The sequence below is a fragment of the Lepidochelys kempii genome, chromosome 18, assembly GCF_965140265.1.
Source record: "Lepidochelys kempii isolate rLepKem1 chromosome 18, rLepKem1.hap2, whole genome shotgun sequence".
Classification (NCBI taxonomy): Eukaryota; Metazoa; Chordata; order Testudines; family Cheloniidae; genus Lepidochelys; species Lepidochelys kempii.
The window spans coordinates 12,363,865-12,379,599 of NC_133273.1; the positions used below are offsets into that span (position 1 = coordinate 12,363,865).

The 15,735-nt window shown below is 43.7% G+C and overlaps 1 protein-coding gene across 2 annotated transcripts in view; it reads right to left on the minus strand.

Moving 5' to 3' along the window:
- The window catches only part of TNFRSF8 (TNF receptor superfamily member 8), a 39,919-nt gene that overhangs the window by 18,947 nt on the left and 5,237 nt on the right, over positions 1-15,735 (minus strand). For both annotated transcript variants that reach the window (XM_073316668.1, XM_073316667.1), the window contains exon 2: positions 1,912-2,002. In XM_073316668.1, the coding sequence (XP_073172769.1) occupies positions 1,912-2,002 (91 nt within the window). The remainder of the gene's footprint in view (positions 1-1,911; positions 2,003-15,735) is intronic.

The window sequence follows — 15,735 nt, forward strand, 5'->3', positions numbered from 1 at the left end:
GCACAGACAACCTTAATTCTGCCATTTCCTAACTTTTGAGGGCTTGATTTTGCAACCTGAATATTCTTTTAATGTAGTATAGTATCTATTTGTCCAGGGAATGTTCCTCTCCCTGATCCTTTTTTAATGCTCTTCTCCCCCTAGATTTCCCCCCTCCCCTTTTCTCCTCTCTCTCTCTCTCTCTGCTCCTCTTTAACCCACAGTCTTCCTTAAGCAGAACAATAAGCCAACATCCTTCTGGTACAACTCCCAGCCTCTATAAAAATGGGGAAGCCCCTCTGAAGGCAATGAAGCCACTCTGACGTACACCAGTTGAGGATCATAGAACCATGGGGTTAGAAGGGACCACAAGGGTCACTAGTCTAATCCCCTGCCAAGATGCAGGATTTGGATGGTATAGACACAACAAGACAGATGGCTATCCATCCATTTGAGTAGGTTCCAAACTGGGTAAAAGCAGCTTCCTCAGCCCTAATTTCTTGTTTTACTGGAAGCAGTCCCCTTCTTCCTAATTTGTAAGGTCTCAGCTGGCCACACACACCAGGGTGGGTCTCTCACGAGCCCCGGCATAGTCGTGACATCACATGGCCACAGCTCAGAAAGGATGCCCTGCTACTGACCCAATCCAACTTCATGCAAATACTCTCAGCCAAGCACAGTACCCCCGCGCGCTATCAGCCTAACAAATAAATGTCAAAAATTTCCTTTTGAGGAAAAAAAAAAAGAAAAATGTTTTTACAAAGAGGGAAATGCCACAAAATGCCCCGCCCACTGAACTACTCTGGCCAATGGGGCTAGCTTCAGGCATTTCCAGGACTCAGTCTCACTAAGCCATTTCCTGTTTCTGACCACAAGGCTCGTTAGTCTTTATGAGTCATGGCTAGCTTCCGAGCGGCCTGCTGCCGGCGCTGAAAACAAGCTGCCCACCTCCATCTCCTCTGGAACACTTTCTGAACTGTTTTGACTCTGAAGAAAGCAACAGAGTTTCCCCTGTGCCGTTTGCTATTTTTATGGCCTGCGATCGGATGCAAATTGAGCTTCACAGTTTTACTGGACAGTCTGAAACCCTGCAGCAGCAAATCTGTGGGTCCGATTCTTGGGCAGTCACTCGCAGCAGTGCAGAGTGAGTGCAAAACACCCGCAAATCACTATGGCAGCGTTTTACACCTTCTGTCCACACGCTGCACACAGATGGACGTGACGACGCAAAGTGCAGGGCCGTGCAGACTCAAATTCAGCGGGATGCAAATTAAGGACCCAATTTTGCGAGGCTCTGAGCACCTCCAATGAGGTGCTGAGGGCCTTATTGCTAGAGGCACAACTCCTTGCCAGACCAAGTCCACAGGGTATGTTTACACCCTGGAGACCATATTGGCATTGCTATTCCATTGTAGCTATGCTGGCATAACCCCGTAATAGAGACACTGCCTACACTGATGGAAGGGGTTGTTGCATCAGTGTAGGAACCAACACCTCCCCCAACGACAGTAGCTAGGTCGATGGAAGCATCCTTCCGTCAGCATAGCTGCCTCTGTGCTGAGGGTTAGGTCTGCAAAGCTACACTTATTGGGGGGGGGGGGTGTGGAGGAGGGGGCAGCGGTGGTTTGGATTTGTCACCCCCAACCAACATAGCTACTTTGACCTAAATTTTAAGTGTAGACCAGGCCTAAATGGTCAATGCCTAAAAACGAGCAGGGGGTTATGCCCTTCATCCTGCAGATCACTGGGACGTTTGAGGGGAGGGGATCTGGATCCAGACCTGTTGCTCATTCATAAAACCGCGCACTGCACACCTATGCAGGGAACAGAAAGAACTCCCCCCACCACTGCACGTTGCCTAGTTCATTTGCACCAGTAAGATGCGCCGTCATGTTTGCCTGTTAACTGTTACCGCGTTACAAACATACAGACCTGAGGGACATTGGTAGCAGCAGCGTTGTGAAGTTTCATCATAGAGCCAGTTCTCTCGCACATCACAGGACTGAGGTGAGGGAATCGATGTCTAGAAAATCAAAGAGACCAAAGATCGCAGTAAAGCTCAGGAGTGAAGCAGCAGCATTCAATGTACAGCACGTCGTAATTACCCACTATGCCCCCCGTCCAAACCGCAGAAAAGCCCAGCTTTGTGCAGCTCTTCCCTGTGCGCGAGTAGACGAGTGGCGCGTGGGAATGGGAAGCTGCATTGCAACCCGCCCATCTGCCATTTCAGTGCTCAAAAGCCTACGGTGACAAACGCAACTCCATGGACTGCAGTACTGTCCTAGAATGACCCCCTGTCCACTCCAGACCAGAACTTGGGAATAACCAACGTAGACTCCCGAAGGAATCCATATCAGGTTTTAGACCGGACTATGCTAAGAGTATAACCCTTTAGCATATACAAGTATATGCTAAAACTATGCAAAGGATGCTAGACTTTGGGTCATAGTCAGGGCTATGTAGCTATCCAGCCAGAATGGACATGATAAATAAAACTCTCTACATTAATCATCAGTTTTGTGCGTTATTTCCAGGCATCCGGTGACCTGGGCCACTCGCAACAGGTGCATGCCATCCTTCTCAAAGATGCTTGAAACTACCTTGTTGCAGTTCTGCCATTTTGTTAAGCTCCTGTTTGTTAACGGGGTCCAGCAGTCTCCTCTCCCATGTATCAGTGTAGTAAATATATAGCCGTGTTCAATTGTGTAACTGGATATAATCCAACCCAAAGACCTGCTTGCGATTCAATTGTTTCACTGGTAACATGGGGACAGAACCTGCAGCAACATCAGTAGCAGTTTGGCCCAAGGGGAGAGCCTGCAAACCCTTACTCCCATGCCCAGTCCCACTGTCTTCAGTGAAGCTTCTCTTGTGCGTAAAAGGTTTTCAGGAGTGGCCTCTGCTCTGACCTTCCTTAGATAAAAAGACTCAGTTGGGAATTGTCTCAAGAAGGAAATAAACCGGCAGGCACCTCTGCTCAGCAGCTTCAGCGCCTTGCTTAGAGCAATCTGAAGCACATACTGGGAAATTTCACTTGTACAAGTTTTCTGATGAGATCATTTGAACTTGGCAGTCTCCCATTAAAACCGCTCCCCACCCCGTTCTCCGAATTCCATTTTCAGCAACTGGTGGAAAGTGTAAAATTGTCTGAAACAGCAACTTGTCTCAGAAAGAGATGGAACCAGGAGATCCACCATAGACCATGCCTCTTGTTAGCGCTTTGACAGGTAACAAGGACCTCAGGAAATCCACAGCAGATCAGCATCCTCTTGGCTTCTGCGGGAGAATTTCCCCCAGTCCTTCAGCATAACGCTTCACCTTTCTACAATGCCTTCTGTAGACAGTGCAGAGTCTCACTGAGCTTTACCAGCATTCATCCACTAACTTCACACCCAGCCTCTGAAGCTCTCTCTCTTTTCTATGGATGAGGAATCTGGTGCCCTACAGCAGAACGATAGGAAAGCCTGGAAGGGTATGTCTGCCCTGCAATTTAAAACCCGTGGCTGGTCCATGCCAGCTGACTCGGGCTCAAGGGGCTCGGGCTAAGGGGCCATTTAACTGCGGATCTAGCTGGAACCTAGGCTCTGGGAGGGTCACAGAGCTCGGGCTGCAGCCCAAGCCCAAATGGGTGGACTTCATGAGCCTGAATCATGCAGCTGCGGGTGACTAGTTGCAGGATAGACACACCCACTGGAATGGAGTCAAATGGCAAATTAGTATCAGAATTGGAAATAGAACCTCTCTAACCACTAGCACACACTACCTTCTAGAGACAGTAATCGAACCAAGGATCCTGACACTTCAAACAGACTCAAGAGGCTACCTGAGGAAGGGGGATCTCCTCGTCTCTCCTGCAGAAGCACCTTAACTAGCCAACCGTTCTAAGACTCATTTAAGCAGCAGGAGGTGACGTTATTAAATCAGTCATTTAGAGAGACAGGTCCCTCAGAGGTCACCCTAGACTGTTTCAACTAAGACATTGTACTGTGAAGGGGATTAGAACTAAGCCCAGTTTTTCTACCCAGTTTTAAAAAGACAAATTTAGAAACCACAGTCAGTGGCCATATCTAAGTCCTGCTGGGCCAGCTTTTCTGTAACTTCTCTGGAAAGTCACTGACAAGGGCAGCGCTTCTTTCCTGGCTCTCCGATGAGATCCGACTTTGGGCTGTAAGGGATGGTCAGCATGAGATCAAGTTGAGCTATGTCGCTTTAAATGATTGATACAACATTCAGCTTCTTCCACTGAATTTTCTGGAAAAAACATAGGAGATTTTCATCATTTAATTAAATGCAAGGGTTTTTACAAAGTTTAACATATTGAACATACAGGACCAGATTTGGCTCATAGTTACCATTACATAAATCTGCAGTGTGGACTTATTCCAGATTTGACTGAGAGAAGAATCTGGCCCACAGCCAAATAACGACTGTGATAAATTAAAAGGAGGACTTGTGGCACCTTAGAGACTAACCAATTTATTTGAGCATAAGCTTTTGTGAGCTACAACTCACTTCATCGGAGGCATTCAGTGGAAAATACAGTGGGGAGATTTATATACATAGAGAACATGAAACAATGCGCGTTACCATACAGACTGTAACCAGTGATCACTTGATCACTTGTTGTGTATGGTAACACCCATTGTTTCGTGTTCTCTATGTATATAAATCTCCCCATTGTATTTTCCACTGAATGCCTCCGATGAAGTGAGTTGTAGCTCACAAAAGCTTATGCTCAAATAAATTGGTTAGTCTCTAAGGTGCCACAAGTCCTCCTGTTCTTTTTGCAAATACAGACTAACACGGCTGTTACTCTGAAACCCGTGATAAATTATTGCACATCTGCAAACAAAATGTGACTCAATTACTTAATGCATCATTTTCCCACAAGAGGGCAGCTGCCTGCCAGCTTATCACTTATTCACTGCTTGAAATCCACAGCCTGGCAGATTGATCCGCTGCCAAGGCCAGGTCTGAAAATGACACAGCAGTAACACGCACTCCACTCACCATTACCACACTGCAGCTGGCATAGTAGCGTTACTGCCTTTATTATCCTCTAAGCAAAATCCCGAAGTGCTCCGAGCCCGTAGAAAACTTTGTAAAATGCTTCCTTAAAATCAAGGCACGGTTTCTCAACCGTGGAACGTCTCCTTCTGCTGACCCAGCTTTCCTGTTTCTTGGCCATCCACCAAGCCTCACTGAGAGTTTATCACTTACGCTGTGTCATGAGGATGAACTTTACTCATCAAGCTCTTTCCACTGTCCGCTCAGTGGCAGCAGATACCACATTTCTGACTGGGGCCTTTGTCAGCCTCCCCTTTTCATTCCCTCAACTATTCGTTCCTAGCTCAATCAGTCAACAGCAGTGCAGGACGGTCGAGTTCTGTGACCTGTGATGAATGAACAAGGGCTCTTGAGAAGTGACAAATGGGGCACTAGAATTAGCTGTGCATTTTGCCCCACATCCGCAGACCCTGCAGTAGCAGCAAACCATTAATGCCTGATCAAGGCCGAAAATGAATTATATAAGCACAACTGACAGCAGGGAAATGATGTGGGCTTCGCTTCTTTAATATGTACCAGGTTTTCTATAACCTCGGTTTCAGAATTTCACACTTCTGATGTCAAAAATGTAAAGTGACAACCACAAGGTTGTGTGGCACGAAGGCAAAAGTGTATCCAAAACCGACTGGCGGGCCGCGTAGCGTGAAGGCATTTGGGGTTGAGAGCGGCATGTTAAAAATTATAAGGCCAACTGGGTACATGTGCGAACTGAATGCTTGGGGAATGTGGGGCTCAAAGTTATACATGGGAATTACAGGCAGGAAGGATGGCGTATAAGAGGATCTAACTGATGTAACACACTCAGGGACAGAAAGTGTGAATTACCTCATTTTAGCCGCCTTTAACCAGGCATACCCATGTGTCACTTTCAACCCCCCTATGCATTTGCTCTGATTACGGACCGGATTCTACTGTACATTAAAGGCTTGGTTGGTTTGATTTTTTTTTTTTTTTTTTTAAAACGAGTTCAGTGTTTTCAGCCAGGGTGAGTGGCCTAGAAATAAACCTCAGTGCTTTGAGAGAGCAGAAGAGAGATAGATCACAGAGAACAGACAATGAAGCTGAATTACTTTGCCCAACCAGTTTAAAGGGAAGTGATTCTCTGGGGGAATCCAAAGAGCAGAGGAGGCAGGATCCAAGGTGCTGCTAGAAATGCTCTCTCGAGGTCAGTGATACTCAGAGCTCAGTGGTTCAGGAGCCAAATTAGCGATCAGCATTATGCAAAAGAGTCACAGTTGCGTGAATCCATTGTTTCATTTACTATAGTACTATTCATACTTAAACACTACGATGGGAAATTATAGAACTACTATTTTCAAAGCAAAGTGACTGGCCAAGTATTATTTTATCAACTATAATCGGTTAACATAGCAAACACATCCTGACTGGTTAATAATTAAAATCACACAGTGTTTTAATATCACGTGTGGCAAAAAGTCGCAAGAGACACAGTAAAGAGCCACCTGCAGCTCGTGAGCCTCAGTCTGAGTATCGCTGTTCTAGGTTTTAAAGCCCAACCCCCTTAGTCCGTATAATTTGAAACATGGCCCAGAAACCTACTGAGGCCCTGCTACACCTGCCAAAGGAACAGAGCAAAGATTTGTTGGTGTTAATAGTCATAGATAGTAAACCAACGTCTCTCATTGACTCGGACGTTTCCAAAGCTGTAAATTGAAAGCACTGGCTCCGCAAATGAAATCAAGGCCAGTGTTTAAACTTCTGCTTTCCAAGCAAAACTAGAAGCCAGATTTCCATCAATATCAATGGAAGGTGCAGTCCCACATCAGAGGGCAGAATTCATCATACCTTATTTCTTAGCCACCCTCACCCCTCCCAGTGCCACTCTCAGACTCTGTTCTGAAGCTATTCTAGCACAAGTACTGCCTATAAGTTACGTGTTCATAAGGGCTGGTCAAAAATTTTCCATCAAGACTTATTTTTGGCAGAAAATTGGGTTTTCAACTGAACTAATGTTCATCGAAAATGACGGCTTTCGTCAAAAAATGTTTGATTGTTTTGTTGTAAAAACTAAAAATCGAACAGTATCTGGCAAAAAAATATATTTGAGTTTTTGAGGAAAAGTCAAAGTTCTCCACGCACAAAAATGTTTTTTTTTTTCCATTTGTCGTCAAAATTTTCTTCAGAGAAAGAAACAAATTCCAAACAGCTCTAATTTTTACCATCCTTTCATGAGAACTTATGCATGGAAGAAAGAGAGAGGCAACACGATACAGGTGGGAAAATTCATATCCTCACTGCAGCTCAGAAAATGCTAGTTAAGGAGCCACCTTTCTGGCTTTTCTAATCCAATCAGTTTTATAGATCATGGGTGTGTTTGTGCGGAAGGATAAGTTTCAGGTTAACAATAATACTTTGCTCTCACACCGTACTTTTCACCTGTGGATCTCAAAGCATTTTACTTTGGTGATTTAGCATCATTACCCTCATTTTATAAGTGGGGAAACTGAGGCACAGAGAGGTGAGCAAGCCAATGACAGAGCCAGGTGTAGAACTCAGATTTCCTGACTCCCAGCCCCATGGTCTGCCCACTGCATCACAATGCCTATTAGAGAGCATCATGGAGGGTAGTGCTGACAATTCTACCTTTTAGCCTAACCCCCAGTTAAAAAAAATAAAATCAAAATTCTAATACCAATATAATCAAGTGACATTTCATGTGCTCTCCTGATTTGACTATTATATTGGACCATTGTCCATTATATGCAAATAGTCAACTTGTATGTTATTTCCCCTATTCCAAGGTGGGTTTTCTGGAGACTACCCCCGGTACTACTTTTTCCCTTTTATCCTGAGGGCCAGGTAGCAGCCCCTCACTTTCTGATTAAGGAAGGCTGGACACTGCTCCTGCAGGATCCCTCCAGTGCAGCCTTGGGACTGCAAGGCATTTTCTTGCATAATGTCCCCAGCTCCTCTGCTGCCCTGGGATGGAGTGTCTCATGCCAGACCCTGAATCATGAAATGTTTGCAATGCAGATTAAGAAAGACTTATTTAAAACAGCAGAGATATTTCAAAATGCTGGCCGCAGCCTCCAGGCTTCATGGAATCACAAAGAAGATTATAAAGCTGTTTTGAGTGACTTCTTCGGAAAATAACTTTGTCTGAGGCCATCTCTGTTCTCACTAGCAAGCATGAGTGTTTTGCAAAGTGGCTGCCTAAATACTGCAGTCAAAATGTGGGGGTGAAGAGGAATCCCTGCCCAGATAATGAGTGGGACATAATAACAATGCAAAAGGTTAATTCCACAAGTCAATTTTGAATCACTGGGGAGGAGAGGGCTATGCAATCTAGCAGTTCCAGCAGAGAACTGAACTCCTTCGACTCCTTCTCGTACCATCCACACACAACTGTTACTTTCATAGTGCAAACTGCACAGGTGTGGGGGCATAAAAGGCCTGTGATTTCTATCCCCCATGTCTTGTAAGTTCTATTCCTGGCTATTTTATTTATTTTTTAATAAATTAAAAAGGGGCGTTTCTAAATAAGTTAGATTTCTTTATTTAAATACATTTTTCTTGATAAAAAATTAAACCTATTTAAAATTAAATGTGAATTTATGACAACCTACTTTAAGGCCTAAACATTTAAAAATCATTTAAATTAAATTTAGATTAAAAAAAACCAAACACTCAAGCAGCCCACATGCACTGCCAAAGTTTTAAAAAAAGTCAGCCCATGAACTAGGGGAAATCACTGGGAAAGAGTGGAACCAGAGTTTGCTGACGTGCTAAACAACCAGCTATAGCCTGCAGTAGCCTTTTGACTGCTGGTACAGAGAGAATTTTCTTCATTTCAGTTTATTCAGCTAGTTTGTGCAAAGTTGAGAAACTGATTGGGAGTTGAAAAAGCAGGAAAGCTTGTTTTCCTTTTCGAATAAAAACAAAGTGTGAGAGGATGAGATCTACGGGTTCTAAATCTTGAAGGCCATGGCGATCAGTCATGATCAGTTCAGTTCACTAACTACAGATAATACTTCTTTTGTTTAATGAAGTTAATTTTAAATGCAAACATGTTTTGACATACTTACTTTCTTTGCTTATGTATTCAGCACAAATGTAGTTTTATTTAAATAATTTTTAAATGCCATTTTTGAGCATTTTTAATCAAATTCTAACTTCCATCCAAATGCAGTTTGTGACAAATTACAGTTTAAAAATTAATCATTGCCTACTAAATAAGAAATGCATCATTCACCATTTCCTAATGTAATTCAAAAAAAATAAAAAATATGACATACATATGTTAAGGCATTATATTTACTTAAATAAATATAGTAGATCCTCCTGCTTAGCAAAAAGAATTACCAAACTATACCAACCCATAAGAAACAACCTTTCTTTAGGAAAAATAACCAAAAAGTACAAATGCAAAACAAGATTAAAATCAAAGTCTTAAACCAAGGTTTCCTGTTTCCTTATATAAATCATGATAAAAAAGGGTGATTTAAATCAATCCACCCTCTTGGTTCTATCACTTTGTGACAATAGGCGAGTAACTTAAGAGCTCTGTGATTCAGTTTACCCCTTAAAAAAGAAGTGTCTTCTTATTTTTATTTGTATGGTGGCAATTGCTTCCCCCTGGGGCAGTGGTAAGGATTCATTACTTAGTGTTTCTACAGCGTTTTGAAGTTAACAAGCATTGCATGTGTGTTAAAGCTTATGATATCAGGGCATGGCACATGTTGCCCGTATAGCCAAAATACCCATTACAAAATTATTTTATCCCTGTACACGTTTCTGGCCTTCTTACTGATCGTGTGAAGCCAAGCTACTCCTCTGGCACAGAGGGCAATCACCTGCAAATACAGCTGCACTGTGCCGATACATGCAACAGCTAAAAAGGACCTCTTCTCTCTGCTCCACGAAGAACAGATTGCTTGGTTCCACCGAGTCTTGATAAAGTTTTGACAGCGGGCACTGGAGATGCTTGGGTCTTGTCTGCACTAGCAGTAAAATTTTTCAGCACCAGTGCAGGGGGAGCATCCACGGTCAGCAAAGGGTCAATTTCCTAAAGCAGACAGGAACTTTGTCCAGGGAAGCTGTTTTAGCACCTTGCCAGGAAAAAAAAAAACAAAAAGAAAAAAAAACCCTACCAGATCTAAGCCCAACCTGCTAAAGGGGTGCTAATATGGTATCCTTGGCCAAAGATACCAGGGGCCAAGGTAATAATTTACGGCTTTGTGACTGTCTGGCGGTGGATTGCATCACTCTTCTCAGAATTTTCCTCATGTAGACAGGGCAAATTTCCCCCCAATAGCAGCATCATTGATCGTCCTGGATACACTGTGTCACTTAGAACTGGTCTGAGCTAGGTTACGTGAGATGTGTTGACAGCGGTCGCAGCCGCGGGAGCCCTGTCTGCTTTCCCTAAGACCTGTTCAGTGGCATCACTGGGAACCAACAGTAGGATTCCCCTGCCCCCCCCCGCACTAATGTGAGCTAAGTCCTAGACAGCTCAATGATCATCTGCCAGAGGGGAGGGAATCACAGGTGATCATTCACATGCAAGCTAAGGCCCTATTTGTACAAGGGCTAAAGAAAAATAATTCCTGCAGGGGGAAGAGCGATCGACAGTGCAAATGAATACCCTAGTTACACAAGTTTCTAATGCATCCATTGCAGGTAGGATCTCAAGGCAAATAATCCCTCATGTCCTTATAGGTATTAAAGGGTCCAAACATGGGGGGAAACATGCATCTTGTAAAATAGTTAGTAAGAAACTTGGGAAATGCAGTAGATCTAATATACTTGGACCTCAGCAAAGCATTGGACATAGTAGGAACTTAGCTAAATTAGAGAAGATGGGGATTAGTATAACAATGGCAAGGTGGGTCAGAAACCGGCTAAAGGGGAGAAGGCACTGGGTTTGTGCTGAAAGGTGAATTACCAGCCTGAAGGGAGGTTACTAGTGGAGTTCCTCACGGACTTGTCTTGGGACCAATCTTATTCAGTACTTTTATTAATGACCTTGGCACAAAAAGTCAGCGTGCGCTCATGAAATTTGCTGATGATACAGAGGAGGGTCAGAATATTACACTGGAAGATCTGGATGAGCTTGAAGATTGGTGTGACAGAAATGCAATACAATTCAACAGTACAAAGTGTAAAGTCACGTACCTACAGTCTAAGCAGAAGAATTGTTGCTATAAGCTATGAGCTCATCAGTTGAGAGTGAGAGGAGGAGAGACCAACCTGCATGTTAGCGTTGATCATAGGAGGACTATGAACCACCAATGTGATGCGTCTACGAAACAGCCTAGGTTTGCATTTGCTGTTATCAGGCGAGACATTTCTAGCAGAGATAGGGAAGTATTAATGCCATTGTACAAGCTACTGGTAGGACCTCATGTGGTAAACTGTATAATTCTGGCCTCCCATTTTGAAGAAAGAGGAGTTCAAACTGGAACAAGTGCAGAGAAGAGCTACTTAGATGATCAGGGGAATGGAGGGCCTCTCTTATGAGAGGAAACTGGAAGAGCTTGGTGGGTTTAGCTTAGCACAGTGAAGGCTGAGAGAGGATCCGATTGCCCTCTAGAACTACAACAGGTGGTAAACACCAGGGACAGTGAAGCTATTTAAGCTAAAGGACAATGTTGACGCAAGAACAAATGGGGATAAATTGGCCGTGAAAAAATTCAAGATGGAAAGTAGAAGGTTTCTAACCATCAGAGGACTAAAGTCCTGTAACAGCTGCCCAACAGAAGTTGTGGAGGCAAACAACTTAATTAGTTTTAAGAGCAAGCTGAACAAATTGATGAATGGGATTGTATGATAGAGTGGCTTGTGATGGTGGCTGACAAGGCTCGGCAGCCCTGAGGGTCCCTTCTGGTTCATGTCAGATATCCCTAAAATCTCATGCTTCAGGCAGTCACCTCCAGGTTCACCTGGGTGAGTCTCACTTAATCAATTCCCTGCCATTGGTGCACTTCAGTCCCTCACATTCTCTGCCTGTCATATAATAGTTCAGTCTCCTGTGAGCTGAAATACTTGGGTCTATTTCATTGTTGGGTTGAGTGCACGGGTGCTGATATACAGGAAGTTGGACCGGATGATCTGGTCATCCCTTGTGGTCTTGAATTCTATGACTTGGCAGAGTAGGATAAGAAGATTTAATTACAGCATAGCAGAAGGCAGTTGATCTAGAGAGCTTGGTCAAGTCACGCCATTGCTCTGTGCCTCAGTTTCCACATCTGTAATGGGGACACTGGTAATGGCACTGACCTCCTTTGCAAGGCACTTTGAGACTAACAGATGACAATCACTTTATAAGAGCTAGTTATGATCACAGAAAGGAAAAAAGGCCCTTTGCCAATTATTCTTTCTGGAGATACGTTGGTCCTTCTCTCATTCCCCTTTCCAAGTCTGCTGAGGAGGAGGATTTCCCCATTTGTTATATTGTCCTTAAGTCAAAGAGAGCTCTTTACAAACAAGTCACACAATGAGTGTGGGAACCATCAAATACAGATTCTGTTCTGAGATGGGTTTCATCCAGTCCTGACTCACTGTTATTAATGACAGGTTTCAGAGTAGCAGCCGTGTTAGTCTGTATTCGCAAAAAGAAAAGGAGGACTTGTGGCACCTTAGAGATTAACCAATTTATTTGAGCATAAGCTTTCGTGAGCTACAGCTCACTTCATCGGATGTTATTAATATCACGAATAACGATTATTTCAGAACGAAGATGGTCTCATTCAATAAAGACGCTTTGTTAGCCAAAAACTGAAGGTAAAGATTTGACTTAGCTGGCCCCATTGCTCATATTTAGCTCTTGAAATGAAGTGAATGGGGTGGGGAGGGAGGGGAAATCTAAGGTGTCAGCCAAACTCTACAAACCTCAAAACTATCACCTTCTTGCAAAGCAGCTGCTGCCATCGATGCAGGGGGATCTACCCCTCACACACTCCTGTTACTCTAGAACCTCTGTTTAGGGGACCCCTAAGAAGAAAGCTAGGACTGCAAAAACATTCCAGGGAACCACTCCATCTCTCCCCAAACTTGGATCATTCATTCTTCATGGACCAAATGATCTTGCAGACTTTGGTTGTTGATTAGTCAGCTGGAGAAGATTCACTTCATAATTTTTACCCTTTGTTGCTTAGGTCATAAAGAACAACCTCTGTATGAGAACTTTCACTTCTGCCCCACTCCCCCCTTCTCGCCTGTGAATATCTAGACACATTTAAGAGTGCAGTGTAACATAATTAGTATTCATTTTCAACACAGCATGTGGGCTGGCTTTATCAGGGAAACCTCTTGTGAGCCTCAAAAGCCAAATGCAGCTGCTTCCCTCATCTGTGAAAGGTACAGAATGAAAACATGGTAACCTCAGACTCTTTTTAATCTCCAGCGCATCTCTCCCCTTTCGTCTTTTGACTGTGTTTCCTTCCCCCATTGCCATCTCTGAACCTCAACTGGGAGCAAATTGAACTCAGCATCTTTGGTCAGGTGAATCCAAAGAGCCGTTCCAATTCCTGCAGGCAAGTCAACATCAGTAGCAACCATCACCCAAGCTTGGGTATCACAGCTGTTCCTGAAGGCAGGAAGAGGGAGGAGGAGAATTAAATTGTGCATTTCCCTAGCCAAAGGGCCAGCCAATCCAAATGAAAAAGTTCCAATTTTATCTCAGTGACAAACAAGACTGACCAACTCCGAAAGAGAAAAATATATTAAGTTATACAGTTTCCAGTATTCTTCAACCGCAGCCTAGGGTTAAACACAACTAACAACACTTTGTAAATTCTCGTGTGGGCAGAATATGCCATTGTGTTAGTCATGTTACAGCATGACTAAAAGTTCAAGTATACACATGCCACCACCATGTTTTAGGGTCAGAAGCTGGGAGGAGTCTGAATAGTGGCTCTTCCTTATCTCTGGATGGGGTTGTGAGCAGGATGGAGGTGGTTTTTCCCCACCCAGTGGACTAGCAGAGAGCACACAGAGACTGGACTCAGCTAGTGGACCACTGCGCGTAGGGCCCAATCCCGCCCCCAGTGTAGCCAAAGAAAGTTTTATCACTTCAGTGGGAGCAGGATGAGGCCCCAGTAGAGCAATAGAACCCACAATTCCCTAATAAATTTGAGACCATCCTGAATATTAGAGGGTACCCAGAACTCAGCGGTTCCCCTGGGCAGTAAGTTTGATGGATCTTGAAGATTACCTCCCTTGTAAACAGAACCAGATCCTATTTTCAGCGGCAAGATAATAAAGACCAATGAAATAAAATGGAGGGAAAAATCAAAATGCACCAATACAAAATGGGGAATAACAGGGGAGGCAGCAGTACTGGGGGTCACAGACTGAATCTAAACCAACAGTGTGCCGGTATTGTGAAAAAGGCAAAGGTCACTCTGGGATGTGTTGTCACATGTAAGACAGGGGAGGTAACCGTCTCACTCTGATCAGCAGTGGTGGGCCCTCAGCTGGGGTACGGCATCCAGTTTTGGGCACCACACTATAAGCAAGATGTGAACAAGCTGAAGAGTCCAGAGGAGAGCAACAAAAATGCTAAATGGTTTAGAAAACCTGCCCTAGAAGGAAAGGTTGAAGGAACTGGGCATGTTTAATCTAGAGAAGAGAAAGCTGAGGGAGGACATAACTGTCTTCAAATACGTTAGAGGTTGTCATAAAGAGGACAGCAATCAACTGTTCTCCATGTCCACCAAGAGCAGGACAAGCAGTAATGGGTTTAATCTGCAGCAAGGGAGATTTAGGTTGGTATGACACAGAGGTGCACTATTCTGTGTCAGCAACTCCTCAGGCCTGACATACTAACACACTGTCATCACAATATATACCCACAAGGTGGCATGCAATACATCACTGGAAAACTAATAACTCACTGATCATTTTTCAGAGTAACAGCTGTGTTAGTCTGTATTCGCAAAAAGAACAGGAGTACTTGTGGCACCTTAGAGACTAACCAATTTATTTGAGCATAAGCTTTCATGAGCTACAGCTCACTTCAACAGTATGCATCCGATGAAGTGAGCTGTAGCTCATGAAAGCTTATGCTCAAATAAATTGGTTAGTCTCTAAGGTGCCACAAGTCCTCCTTTTCTTTTCACTGATCATTAATATTCTTGTGTGGTGTATGTAGATACAAAGAGTTATGGATATGTGCTAGAATTATGGTCTTAAAATGTGCTTGGCAAGAGATGCTTAAGCCCAGTGAGCCTTAGACAAAGGGAGATGTATTTGCTTGTCTTGTATCATCTTTGTCTTCACCTGATGTACATCTATATAAAAAGGTAAACAAAGCCCTCAGTCTAGGGAGTGAGGGAGATAGCCTCTTAATTATAAAGACAGAGATTTGTACCCCACACAAACAACGGAATCAACGGACGCTACTATAAAAGTGTATCCAGTAAGATCTTTTATGATAGCCTGTAGCCTGCTGGTGGTTAAGATTATGGTGCAACGTATGCATTAACGCTACATGAGGAATTACGGAATCTCACTGACGTTATGCTTTAAAGTCTGTAACCAACACAGGGAGAAACAGATTTTCTCCCAGTGAGAAGGGAAGGCAGCTGTCTTCCTCTCTCCAATGTAAATTAAGCATTGTGGAATCAAAACAATGGAAGCGCCATTTACATACAAATCAGCAGGAAGATGGGAGGTACAGCAGGAGACCTTCCTGCTTCTTGAAACAGGATCAATGAATTTTGAGAA